Here is a 13,614-nt window from a genome sequence, read left to right as displayed (position 1 = left end):
TCATACATACAAAATGACCTAGATAGAAAGCCTATCTGTCTGAGGAAAGGAAAATTAAGGTCATGTTAGTTTAAATGGTCAATAATTAACTACTGATTAACCAAAAGCAAAGTTCTGCTATACCAACTGGGCAAGGCGTATGCCCAAATGACCACCACACCACCAGGAAACAGCTATGGCACACTGAATGAGGCCCTTCAAATCTTAACAAAATAGTACTAATTTTTAGATCAGGAAAAAAATTTTAGCATGAATACATCACAAATTCTATCACCCAAAAGAATTTAAGGTAAAAAAAAAAAAAATAAAAAAACCCTCAGGAGCACTGAAATTAAAAAGTGAAATGAATAAAAAATAGTTCTGGCAAGGGAAAGGGAACTTCAGCATGATACAAAGGATAGAAGTAGGAAGATACCATGTGACCAACTAATGTCACTTAGAAGAAATCTGTTCTAGAAGAAAGTTGGTAATAATTGGTATTATCCAAGAGCTGAAATTAAGTTTTCTTAAAAAAACAAAACAAAAAAAAAGCCCTGAACTCTAGGGTTGAGGCTAGTCCATAAAATAAGCTGTTTCATAAGTCTGATTTGCAGGGACTTGCTAATACCACCCCAAAAATACCAAAAGAGCACAGCTGCTGCTCCTTAGAAGCCAAGGGTCATTTCAATGGAAAAGCGCAATGATTCCTGCAGTAAGACTTGCTCAAAACCATTCCAGATACCATGATACAATCTTGCTGAGAGAGAGTAAGCTTGCTAGAGGTTGAGCTACGCAAGCAATCAAACAGAACCTAAAAGAGGATCAGGAGGAAACACGCACGTTCCTGCTGGCCCGGATGCAGTTGAGGAAATGAGCACTCAAGACACGTGCAGCAGAGCAGGGGACTGGTAAGTGGCTATTATTTTTAGTTTTTAAAGAAATAACTGCTTAGAAGAGGGATGTCACAATTTAACAGCTTCCTTATCCAAGCTGCCATTATCAATATATTTATATAGATGGTGGGGTGCGCCTATGACCTCTTTAAGTAAATATAAATATAAATAATTTAAAAACTGATACTTTTTTTTAAAGGTTCAAGTATGGAAAGCAGAAAATTAGGCAAGTAGTTCATGACAAGGGGTTCACCCTGACATGACAGTTCTGTCTTCATATTTACCCACATGCTCTTGGACATTCATCGGGCTGTGTGATAGGCCTGCAGGTTTGGGGAGAGAAGAATCACCATTGACGAGAGGAGGATTTTTCCCAGAAATCCCCGCATTGGGGAGACCTAGCTTTCATTTGGGCTATGTCTTCGGTTTTGTCACAGAGTTGGAAATACATAGATGGCAAAATGTATCCCTTCTTCTCTGGTGACTAAAGTGGGCTGGGTAACATCTGACATCATACAGAGGAAACGTGATGCTGTACCTGGCGGGCCCCGCCTCCCAGCTGTGATCTACGCTGACCGATAACACGCCTCAGTCCCAGGTCCATGCCAGCCGCCACACAGGAGACCTGCGACCGGGCCAGGAAGCCAGGTACGAGGGAACCGCGCTCTGGGCAGAGAGCACTCAGTGGGAGGCAGCGGTCTCCACGTGTCTTGCCTCTTGATAGCCTCTGACCACAGGCACTGTCTCCTCCTGCGCTGCCTGAGCATTGATTACGGGGGTGAGGCCGGCCGACACCAGCTCAACTCCAGGCCTGTCGGAGCTGTAAGGAGCTCTCTTTCCCCCTCGCCACTCTTCAACCCTGTTTTAGAAGCGTAAGCAGTCCTCCAAAAAACCATTTTGGAATGGATCATCGGGACCTGCTGGATCACTTGCAGTATTTCCCAACCTCATCTTATTTTCTTAAGTTATATTGTAGTTTCAAGATACTTCTGAAGTATAAAAATTGTAATACTAATTCAGGAAAACAATAAGGACATGCATTGCTTCAAATGTGTTACAAGACCACAAGTTTTAAGAGGGTAAAACATTTTTCTCCTTTGGATCTTACCAAAGTTCATTCAAAACAATTTTTAGACCGTAGAATATTTAAGATAGCTATTTAAAGTTTATATTTGTGTACAAGTTAAATGGGGTTATTTTAGAAGAATCAAAAGACATGAAAAACAAGGGTGGTTTTTTTGCCCCAGATTTTGATGAATTTTGATGCATCTTTGACAAATACATTTTTTTAACGATGTTCCTCAAAAGTTAGCAAAATATTTGAATTGCCATCTATAATGTCACATTGTAATGTAAACATCAAATAAGGTACCAAAATTTTTGCTGGAGGGGGAAAAAAACCTTAAAGCGGCACAAGTCTTTATACCACTGGAGTGGGATGGGGAGCCAGATTACAAACATCTACACATGCATAGTGAGGAAAAAAAGATTTTACTAAATTCACGCATTTTTAAAATAGTTATCAAGTCTACTAAGCACCAACAATCCTAAAAATTTTTCAGCTTCATGATTTGTTTAAAAAAAAAACACACTATCAAATTAACATTAAAAACAAGCTTGAAGTATAGCTTGTCCAAAAAAATAACTAAGTATGCTCATGTTTTTTCACATTACAAAAAACAGTGGCATACAAAACATACCTGCAAAGAATGCCTCTAACTCTATCCTACAGTGGATGGAGATTATATCAGCACATCATATGGAGTCTAAAACTGTAAAAGTTTTAGAATGCAGCATCTTGTCACCAAAAAAAAGCTGATAAAACTTAAAAGTATTTAGAAGATGCTGCCCTTTATTTTAAAAAATTTTAAATGAATTTAAGCAAAAATAACATACATTTTGTACATCAACTGGTCATTTCTGGTACAGAAACCCAGCATATGGTAATATTATTGAATAAATGTAAATGCTACTTACAACTTTTTTTTCTTTTTAAATACATTTTAGACAAACTTTTTTCTTTTTTTATAGTTGCACAATTAACCTCTTAGCTGCTAGCTTAATGCAAACATATGTAACAATACACAAATTTAAAAATATTTTTTATTCTACATAAAAGCTGTCAAAATTCCGACACATCAAAATGCAAAATAATGGAATATACTTTTAAAAAATTAGTTGCAAGTCTAGCAGCAAAGCAATTAAGTGAGAACATATTTAATATTAAAACAAAGGGAACTGTGCATCTACAGATGAAGTCCAGCACTCTTAATTCTACTGACACAAACAGAAATTAAAACATTCTCCCTTGAGGAAAAAAAAAGTGATTATTTAAAATAGGAGTAAAAGCCATTGCTGCCTGACGAGCTCCCCAGGCTAAGTTCCTGGAACAGGGACAGAGGGTCGCTACTCTTCTTGGCCTGCTCAGGCGGGGGCCTGGGCTTGGGGGGCGCCCGCAGAGCACTGGCATAGGACATGGTGGGCTTGCTGCCCGCCGAGCTCTGCTGGCTGCTGCTGTTGGCCGACTCCGCAATCTGCTTGTTGGGCATGAGGGGGGGGAACTGGCCGAGATGCTGCAGCACATTATAGTTGAAGGAACTGGACACCTCGAGGTTTTCAGACTTCGGTTGATCCTCGGGGGGGGCTTTGACGTTCTTGGGTGGAGCTAAAAGCAGAAAACAGCGACACCGATTAAGGGCGAGTTAAGGGCAAGACCGGTGATACTCACGCATCGCATCGATGCATGTCACAGCTGGTTCTCAGCCCCAGGAACACAGGGACAGGACAGCCACAAGGACAGGTGACTTCTGCCACAGAATGTCTAAATCACAACACACTAACCAAACTTCTCTATCTTATTAACACTCAGAAAAGAATCCACTACATGACCTGGAACAGCTAACATAAAGGTGAAAAACTAAAGGTCAGGTCTGACGGTTTGCATTCAAAAATCTAATTTGTACAGTTGTACATTTGATATTTATTATTTTAACTGCTCATGGTTTGAAAATGGGAACTAGCATGCTCTTTCTTAAATAAAAATAAGCTGTATAGGCAGACTTCTGATCAAAAAGCTTTTATTATTAACCTAAGTAACAGTAGCACTGAATTCCTTTTCTTAAAAATGCTATCTTTTTTGGAATATACAAGTATATGTGGAATAAGGTGGAGGAAAAGCACCTAGAAACTTTAGATCCTGTTTCCTGTGAACTGCCTGCCTTTCAAGGTCCTTAGAATCTGACTCTCCTCTTCCTAATGTACCGCCCGCTAACTCAGAGCTCGTTTCCAAACACTGCTTTTGTTTTCAATCTTTTAAGGATTTAACTAATGCTATACTTCATTATAATCACACTAAAATATTCACTGAGGATAACTTGGAAGTTATACAAAAGGCCAAAGAAGAAAATAAGTCATTCATATTTGCAAATACCAGAGACAAGCCTTATTTTGTTGGTGTATTTTTTCCTGAGGGCATCATTATAATGTAGATATTTTATAACTTATTTAAGTAAGCTCTCATTTTTAGGAATTTGGATTGTAACCAATATTTCATTTTTATATACTGCTATAAGTGTTATTAGAGATAAACATTTCTTAATATTCATGACCATTTCCTCAGGGTAAGCCCTCAGAAGTACAATTGCTGGGTCACATGGCACAAACACAATGAAAGGCTTTGATAACTGCGGCCAAACTTTCCTGTAGGAAGATGCTGCCAATTACACTCAAACAACAATGTTTACACATCTTCCTAGTCAATCACAGTATTGGTGTTACTACTTTTTTTTAATAATGAAGCTATTTTTAAAAGATTTTATTTATTTTTAGAGAAAGGGGAAGGGAGAGACAAAGAGAGGGAGAGAAACATCAATGTGTCAGAGAAACAACCGGTTGCCTCTCGCACGCCCCCAGCTGGGGACCTGGCCCGCAATCCAAGCGTGTGCTCCTGACCCCGAGTCGAACCAGCAGCTGTCTGGTTCTCAGGGCAGCACTCAATCCGCTGAGCTACACCAGGAAGAGAGGTGTTATTACTTTCTAAATCTTAATCTATTTTATAAATAAATAATCTTGCTGTAGCTCTGATTTGCGTATCATCTTCCTAGAACATTTATGTTTTCAATCTAGGTAAGTGAAACGATTGTTTTTAAGAGCATTAGTTTAACATTTTCAATATAAAAGTGTACTGTACTGCCTAACATAATACATAAAGTAAACATTTTATTGGCTGTTAAAGCACTTACTATTCTTTTTTAAGGTTTATTTTATTCTAATTGAGAGAGAGAGGAAGGGAGAATGAGAGAGAAAGATCAATGTGAGAGAGAAGCATTGATCAGTTGCCTCCCGCATGCACTCCCCCACTAGGGATCTGGCAGCCGAACCCACACCCGAGGCGTATATCCTGACCGGGGACTGAAGGGGCGGTCTTTCAGTGACGGGATGATGCTCCAACCAACTGAACCGTGCAAGCCAGGGCGAGCACATATTATTTTTATTTACTTTAATAAGATTTATTATTTAACCATGTTCTCATTTTCATGACAATCTAATCAGAGTATAAAATCTTTTCATTTAAATAATTAATACTTACAAAATAATGTTTAACTTAATGTCTGCCCTCCTATCCAATGCAAGACCTCTATTAATTTATTGTATATACCAGCTAAGAGAATCTATTCTTTAAAACTATGGAGGTTAGCCCTGGCTGGGTGGCTCAGCTGGAGCATTGTCCCCTACATCAAAACGTTGCATGTTTCATTCCCAGTCAGGGCACGTACCTAGGTTACAGGTTTGATTCCCGACTGAGGCACACATGGGAGACAACCGATCGATGTTTCTCACATTGATGTTTTTCTCTCCCCCTTTCTCTCTCTCTAAAAAGAAAAATTAATAAAACATATCTTCAGGTGAAGATTTTTTAAAAAACTATGAATTTTACTGATTTCATAAGCAATGATATTTTTCAAAATGCGTATCTCTATCAAATATTAAATTTTCATCGACATATCAAAAGAAAATGGTAAAGTAAGATAGGTAAATAGAGCCCAAGCATATCCGTGTTGGAGAGGCAACCCCACCTGCTTCGGGGAACCACCAAGCATAAAGGGCCTGCAGGGAGACTGGCTCTGCCCCTCACTGCAAAGGATTTGTTTTCATTGTCTCCGCATCAGCAGCCTAAAATGTGATCAGGGCCAAAATGGGAAATCCAAAGTTCAAAAAGGTCAAAGACGTGGTCTCTGCCCTCAGGCTGACAATTATGGAGAAAATATTTTCCTGTTGAGTCACCACTTGCAATTGCTACATTCCTCTAGAAATAAATACATACGTATGTACATATACATACATACATACTGATAAACAAGCACTTGTGCTTCAGGATATTATTGATTTTGAATTAATTTTTTAATACGTAACTGTTACTTTCAACTATAGATTACTACATTTTGTCTCCTAGCAATGAAGAAAATAATTTTATATGTGTGTAAAAGATACCATAAATGATGTAAACTTTGGGCATTTGTTCAAGAACTTTCTACCTGCTCAGGTCAGATTTTTATTCATTTTGGCCAACAGCTATCCTAAAATTTAGGTGGAAAAATGAGTGAAATGACATTGTCTTTGAAATAAATTATTATAAACAAAACAAGGAAAAAGTAACAAATTTCCATCAGTGATTTGAAATTTAGTTAGATGTTTCTCATGAAATTCAAATATGTTTATATGAGTATATTTATGTTAGGCCTTTAAAATGCAAATCAACCCCAAGCAAAATACAGCAGCTTACACCGTAGGCACTAATCAATGTTTAAAGATTAAAATGACAATGCCCTACCGGCAAACAAAATCAAAATTTTTTTACTGCTTTTTGCCTACCATGTAATGTTCTAAAAATATGGTATATAGCATATAGTAAAAAAAAAAGGTCAGTTACAGAAACAATGGATTCATATTCTAAAGATGAACAAGATTAATTTCAAATACAAAGGTTGCTACCAGGGCAGAAATTCACCAAAGATCACAGACTTGCTCCCAAAGATCATTGCCTACAGCCTACAAACAGAAGGCTATAGATTAGAGAATGCAAACAGTATCATTCATTTCTTTACATTCAAAATACACACATTAAAAAAAAAAGAAGAGGGAACAAATTAAAGATAAAAGTACATTCATGTTCAAGGCTTAAGAGGAAGACTTTAGACATCCAACCATATATTACAAGTTTAAAGCCTTATCTATTCCAATGCCTTTCTATGCCTTTTAAAAAAAAATTCTTTAGCTTCAGATTTTTCAGTTCATTAGAATACAAGAAATAGACAAAGGATTTCTTAATCTCAAATGTTAGACTTTACTGATTTCTCTTATGACCAAACTGTACTGTGTCTCAAGCTGTCAACAACTTCATTGACAATAAATCCTTGAAAACTGATACTGACCCAACCAACTCCACCCACTCCATTCTGAAGAAACAAAACAAAACAAACAAAAAACCCAGAAAACAAACTTTTCCCAAGCAAAAGTGAGTCTAACTCGTATTTAGAAATACATTTTAAGTTCCACTACCTCTTTCATCCATTCACAGGTCAAAATGATCAGTTCCCCATACAGATAGATCTACTTACCTTCTAGACCATAAATATGGAATCAATATGGTCCTAAGTTAATAAATATGCCTGAGGCTACTTATGAGCTATGACCATTAAGTAATGTTCAAACATAGCAATGCAAATGGGGGAGATGGAAGAAGAAAACTCCATAAATACCCAGAAGCTGAGTAGCTCAAAACTACAGTTTTAGCAGCCCACTCACTTAGTCTTACCTATCAATTCTCTGGGCTGAGCTGCCCTGCTGGATCCATTGCACGGAATGTTCTGATAGGGGGTTGATGAGGTGGCGTTTACCCAGGACTCCGGGGATAAAAAGTTGAAAGAAGATTGGTTATTATGGTCCTGCAGCTCTTTACACTGAGCAAGACTGTCTTGAGGAGCGCTTACTTCTTCAGAACATGGCTGGACTGAGCTAGAGGAGATTCTTCTTTGGTACAAGGGCCGACCAGGTCCTCTGGGTTCATACTACACAAAGAAAAAGGACATTTCATAAATCAGTGACACTTATAACCTATTCCTTAGGTACACAGCAATCTCACTGTATTAAGTAGAAATTCTCAAAAATATTCTCTTCTGTGACTATAAAAATACCCCCTAAAAGCAGCCTGAGCTCTGGACATGGTGCCAGGAGACCTGGGTTCAAAATTTAGTTCTAGCCCTTAGTAGGCAGTCCAGTGACAACACACATTTAATTTCTGATTCTGCTTTCTTTTCTGCAAAATATGGAGCTGAACTTCCTGTCTTCAGTTCTAAATGCTATTGATGTTTTAATACCATTAGATTAAGAATAAGAATGAAGAAACACATCTGCTCAAAATTAAATGGGGGAAATTACAGTCATCACCAACTGAATCACAGCCATCTTCAGCAGAGCCATCCATTCTAGACTTACCTCTTGGGCCTGAGCCCTCAGAACCTCCCAATTTACCATCCCTAAAACCTACCGGGCAGCAAGACGTGATTCCTCCTGCTCAACATTAAATACCTACACATCTTCTCACTACACATCTTCTTTTACGGTCTTCAATTAACAAAGAACATTCATTATTTTCTTCAAAAAAATACTTTATATGTTTGAAACCCAGTTAACTTACTCGTTATATTTTCTTCTTCCTTAAACTGCACAACCTGAATTCCTCTAACCCTCCCAACAAGATCTATTTGCCAGCCATTTCAAGACTTTTTTTATTATTACCTAAGTACTCTCCAATTTTTTCTTGCCTAACTGTTGTGACCGATATTCATTCTCAGCTGTAGTGGCAAGGCAGGTGGAGGAGCAGTTAGGCACGCAGCCTCGGTGTGGGGTAGCCAACCTGCGGCTCGCTGGCTGCACGCGGCTCAGGCTGGCTGTGAATGCAGCCTGACACGAAATCGTCCATTTACTTAAAACATTATGAGATTTTTTTCGTGATTACGTGTCGCAATATATTTAATGTGTGGCCCAAGACAACTCTTCTTCCAGTGTGGCCCAGAGATGCCAAAAGGTTGGACACCTTCCTAGAGGCTCCCACCTGGGTTAGGCTTCGCACTGTCTTATGAGCCATGTCACCCCGGGCAACTGACTAAACCTCTTGGGAACTGCATGTGTAAACGTGGTTTCATTATCCACAGCACCTCTTAGGGCTGCTGTGAAAATTAAATGAGTTCAGCATGCATAGCATTTAGAACTGGACCTGGCACATACGAAGGGCTTGTTGTTATATAATTGTTTGAATGTAACACATAAAGATAAGATTCCATGTTAGATTTTAAATGACAGGTTGGGATTGGCTTTTATTGCCCCTGCTTCCCTCCGACAATAATAGGTTCACTGTTCAGTTTGTGGTCACTATGATTCTGAGGAACCTTGCTTTTACCACTGTTGTTAGCAATAATTGGAAATCAGGCACTGGAGTTTGGATTACAAAGGAGAGAGGTGAATCGGCGAAGCAGTAGCAGGGCGCTCCTTGGGAATCTAAGCATGAGCAGGTCCTGGCAGGCTGGTTAGGGAGGGGAGCTTGTGGTGGCAGGTGCTGTGAGGGTACCATCTTCAGACCCAGAACCACTACTGCTACTGTGAAATCTGTCCTCAAAGGAAATCTTAATGACAACTGAATAGAATGATTTATATAACAAATAAACTACATTTTAGCAGTTTTGTAGTTCTCAGCATACAGATCCTATAAAGGTTTTCATTTTTCATTGAGCTAGTGTAATGGTATTATTGGCTTTTACATTTGAATTTCCAACTGTACAATGCTAATTATAGAAATGAGATTGATTTGTATGCTGACCTTATATTCTGAAAGGCTGCCAAATTTACATTAGTCATGGGACTTTTGTTGGTCAGTTTTCTGGGTAGGTTCCTTGAGTTTTTCTACATTGACAATCACGTTCTCTGTCAACAGGGACAGTTTTATTTCTTCCTTTCCAATCTGTCTCTATTTTTTTTCCCACACTGCACTAGCTAAGACTCCATTATGATGCTGAATAGGAGTGTTGAAAGTGGACATCTTAACCTTGCTCCTAATTTTAGAGAGAAAGCATTCAGTCTGTATCATTAAGTATGATGGTTGCTGTAAGATTTTTATAGGTAACCTTTAACAAGTTAAGCATTTCCCTTCTATTTCTAGTTTTCCAAAAATGTTTTATGAGTGGATGTTGTGTTTTGTCAAATGTGTGAGTGTTTTGTTGTTGTAATCTCTTGCTATGATCATGCAGTTTTTTTCTTTAGACTGTTGGTATGGTGGATTATACTGATTTATTTTCCAATACTGAACTAGTCTTGCATTCTAGGAATAAGTTTCGACATGGTCACAGTGCATTAATTTGTATATATTGCTGAATTCAACTTGCTAATGCTTTGTTGAGGACACGCATCAATGTTCGCAGATATCAGTCTGTAGTCTTCTCTCTTTGTACTACCCCTAATTGCGGTATCAGAGTAATGCTGGCCCATACACAGTAAGTTGAGAAGTTCCCTTCTCTTCCATTCTCTAGGAGGGATTGTGAAGTTGGTGGCAGGAGAACAGAGAGAAAAAGGCTAGGAGGCCTGGCCCCACCCTCTTGGCCGCATAGCTCCACCAAACAGAGATGGTTCCCCTCCCGAGAGTTTTGGCTCTTGCAGGATTTTTATTGTGATCAAGGCCACCACAGTGGAATTTTCTATTCCATATTGCAACTAATCTTTAAGAAATTGCCAACTTCTGAGTTCTGGTGTAATATCAAAGAATCATCTGTAAAAGCTACTAACATTCCCTTTTCTGTATGATGAAAATTTTCTTTATATGCTTCAACCAAAATGATGTACTGCAGTAGATTTGCAAAAGATGGAAAAATGGCACTCTTCTCATGAGATATTTTTGTTTAGAAAAATAGTTATTTTTATAAAAATACTATAATAATGGGTTTATTATTGTAATTTTAAATACATTAATAATTTATTTTTAAATTTTCGGTTTTAAACACCACAGCTTGTATAAAAAACTATTCATAGATTTTTAAACGTCACATAAACAAAGCTTGGTTTTTGCATAAGGCTAGCTACTGAAACACTATTTTTAATAGCAAAGGACCAGAAACAACCCAAATGTCCATCAACAGGAGACCAGTTAAGTAAGCTATGAAGCAGCTATATAATGAAAACACCATGTAGCTATAAAAGGAATGAGGAAGACTGCCATACCCTGCTGTCGATGAGCAACAATCTATCAAAATACAAAATACGTATAATATGCTATCTTTTATCTAAGAAAGGGAGGAAAACATATATATTTCCCTGTATTTTCAAAAAGAAACAATAAGAAGATAAACTAAAAATTAATAATAGTGGTTATCTATGGGGGAAGGGATGAGCTAGAGGTAGAGAATAAAAATGGAAGTTTAACCTCTGTGAATATTGCTTGTTTGTAATTTGGACTTTGGAACCATAGGCTACCAGCCAAGAAGGGAATTAATCCTGGCAGAACTCCACAAGGGCTCAGGGCTCAGAAACACCAGTTAAAATGGAAAGGGAAGGAAGATGAAGGAATAAAATTGGTGGGAGTAGCTGAAGTTTGTACAGGGAACAGCTGGTCTCACTCCACACTCCTCCCAACAACCAGAAGGACTCAAGTATGAAAATGTCCCCAGGGAAAGTCTTACCAGGCGACCAGCCCCTAGATGTTGCTTTTTAGTGATACAGATAATCAATGGTCACCAGACATTTGGGGACATCTCCAGCATAAAAGGATAAACAAGCAGGAAAGAAGAGAGGCCCAGGAAAAATAAGTAGCAGCGATCATTTTAAAACATTTTAAAAAATATTTTTAAAATACTGTTTAAGTTCTTACTAAAAACCTAACACATAACAACAACTCCTCAGTTGGTTTACCCAGAAGAGGTACTGCATTTATAAAAGCAAAAATACGTTGTTAGGAAAAAGGAAAAATCTGAGAATAAAAAACTCTTGGAAATTAAATATTTGAGATCAAATATAAAATGCAACAGAAGGGTTGGTAGACAAAGAAAGTAGGAAAAAATACAAAGACCAAACTATGAGAGGGGAGAAAAAGAGAGATTTGAAGAATCCTGGGGGTCTAATATCGTATCAACAGAACTTTCAGAAAGTGAGAAAAAAAGAGATAGTTAAGAAATTATCAAAGAAATAGTATCATACAATTCCAAAGAGCTAAACAAAGGGTATGAATCTTTACCTAGAACAATGCTGTGATGATGGAGAAGGTCTGTAACTGCACTGTTTAATAAGGTGTTCTCCAGACACAAGTAGCTATTGAGCAACTGAAATGTGGCTAGTGGAAATATTTTATTTTATTGCATGTCATTTCAAATCACACCTAATCCATCAGGAATTCCTGTGGGTTTTACCTACAAATAGATATTGATTTACTTCTTGCCATTTCCACTGCTGTATCATAATGCAAGCCACCATCATCTCTTGCCTAGAAAACTAATCACTCTCCGCTTAAATATTATTTTAAAATAATCATTTTAAAAATAAAATGCATTACCTTAACAGAATTTTAAAAACTTTAATGTCACATTAGGTTCATAAGATTCAATAATAATTAATAGAATCAAAAATTTATGTTGAGTTCCAAGATCATAGTACATTTGTTTCTGGGTTTTGTTGTTTTTCTTGAAAGAAAGGTAGACTGAAATGAATGTGACTCTGTAGCAAAGTGCATTAAAATCAATTTAGGTCTAAAGAAAGAAAAATACCAGTTGTATCTCGCAAGCAAGAGGGCTTACAATTTGTAAATAGTACTGTCCGACCAAGCAATATTATTTTTCTATATCCAAATACTAGGTACTGAAGAAGATACTAGAATGAATGTAATATTACATCTTCGAAAGAAATGTCAGATTCACTGCTGTGACATTTTGAGCTACCCTGAATCTGTCTGACTCTTGTTTACTGTTCCTGAATATGAAACAGTGAAGTTATCAATTATAGACCACAACTATTCTTACAATGAGAAGATGCCAGCCAGTTTGAGTAGAAAAATAAAATAGTTCAAAGATGTTTTCCTTCAACTCATAACTACTTGTACTCTCTTTGAGAATCGTAATTATCACAATTAAATAAAATTTCCACCTTTAAAGAACAGGTAATGCCCAAGAATTTTTGTATTATTTTTAAAGAACATTTAGAAATATAATATTTTAATGTTAATATTCTGGCATGTAAGGTCTCTAAAGTAATCATCCACGCAGTCAAGAATTTAGCAGCTACAATTGGCTAATTTTTTAAATGAATTTTGTATTTTTGTAAGCCTCACTCAAAGACATTTTTTCATTGCTTTTAGAGAGAGAGGAAAGGAGAGAGAGAGAAACATCAATGTGAGAGAAACCCAGCAATCAACTGCCTCCTGTGAGCACTGGGACCAGGGACTGAACCCACAACCTCTGGGCTATGGAACAACATTCCAACCAAGCCACAACGGCCAAGGCAGAACTGGCTAGCTTTTAAGATTCAAGAATCCTAAAATTAACCATCTCCCTCTCTTCTCCACCACCATCCCCCCCTCCACCAAAAAGGAAAACTTCATACAACTGAATGAAGATTAATTCTTTAGTCCCAAGAACATAATTTGGCTCTTCCCCTACATGTGCTTCATGTAATCGCAGTCATTTCTCACTTTCCAGGAATGACTTTCGCT

The 13,614-nt window shown here is 37.6% G+C and overlaps 2 protein-coding genes across 8 annotated transcripts in view; one reads left to right on the top strand and one right to left on the bottom strand.

The window, feature by feature from the left end:
• PRKCA (protein kinase C alpha) overlaps nucleotides 1–305 on the top strand; it is a 546,763-nt gene extending 546,458 nt beyond the window's left edge. Inside the window, exon 18 of the mRNA XM_054573066.1 lies at nucleotides 290–305. The gene's annotated coding sequence lies outside the window, so the exon portion shown is untranslated. The remainder of the gene's footprint in view (nucleotides 1–289) is intronic.
• Nucleotides 306–2,999: 2,694 nt separating this feature from the next.
• HELZ (helicase with zinc finger) overlaps nucleotides 3,000–13,614 on the bottom strand; it is a 137,644-nt gene continuing 127,029 nt past the window's right edge. For 5 of the 7 annotated variants that reach the window (XM_054573059.1, XM_054573058.1, XM_054573062.1 and 2 more), the window contains 3 exons: nucleotides 7,687–7,939; nucleotides 5,648–5,743; nucleotides 3,000–3,537 (listed from right to left, as the gene is read on the bottom strand). In XM_054573059.1, coding sequence (XP_054429034.1) covers nucleotides 3,200–3,537; nucleotides 5,648–5,743; nucleotides 7,687–7,939 — 687 coding nt within the window. In that variant the 3' untranslated portion in view covers nucleotides 3,000–3,199. The remainder of the gene's footprint in view (nucleotides 3,538–5,647; nucleotides 5,744–7,686; nucleotides 7,940–13,614) is intronic. The other 2 variants (XM_054573063.1, XM_054573065.1) reach the window with 1 other exon arrangement.

Source organism: Pteronotus mesoamericanus, unplaced genomic scaffold, assembly GCF_021234165.1.
Source record: "Pteronotus mesoamericanus isolate MK-2021 breed Mesoamerican mustached bat unplaced genomic scaffold, CSHL_Meso_final contig_246, whole genome shotgun sequence".
Classification (NCBI taxonomy): domain Eukaryota; kingdom Metazoa; phylum Chordata; class Mammalia; order Chiroptera; family Mormoopidae; genus Pteronotus; species Pteronotus mesoamericanus.
This window is presented reverse-complemented; position numbering and strand designations above follow the sequence as displayed.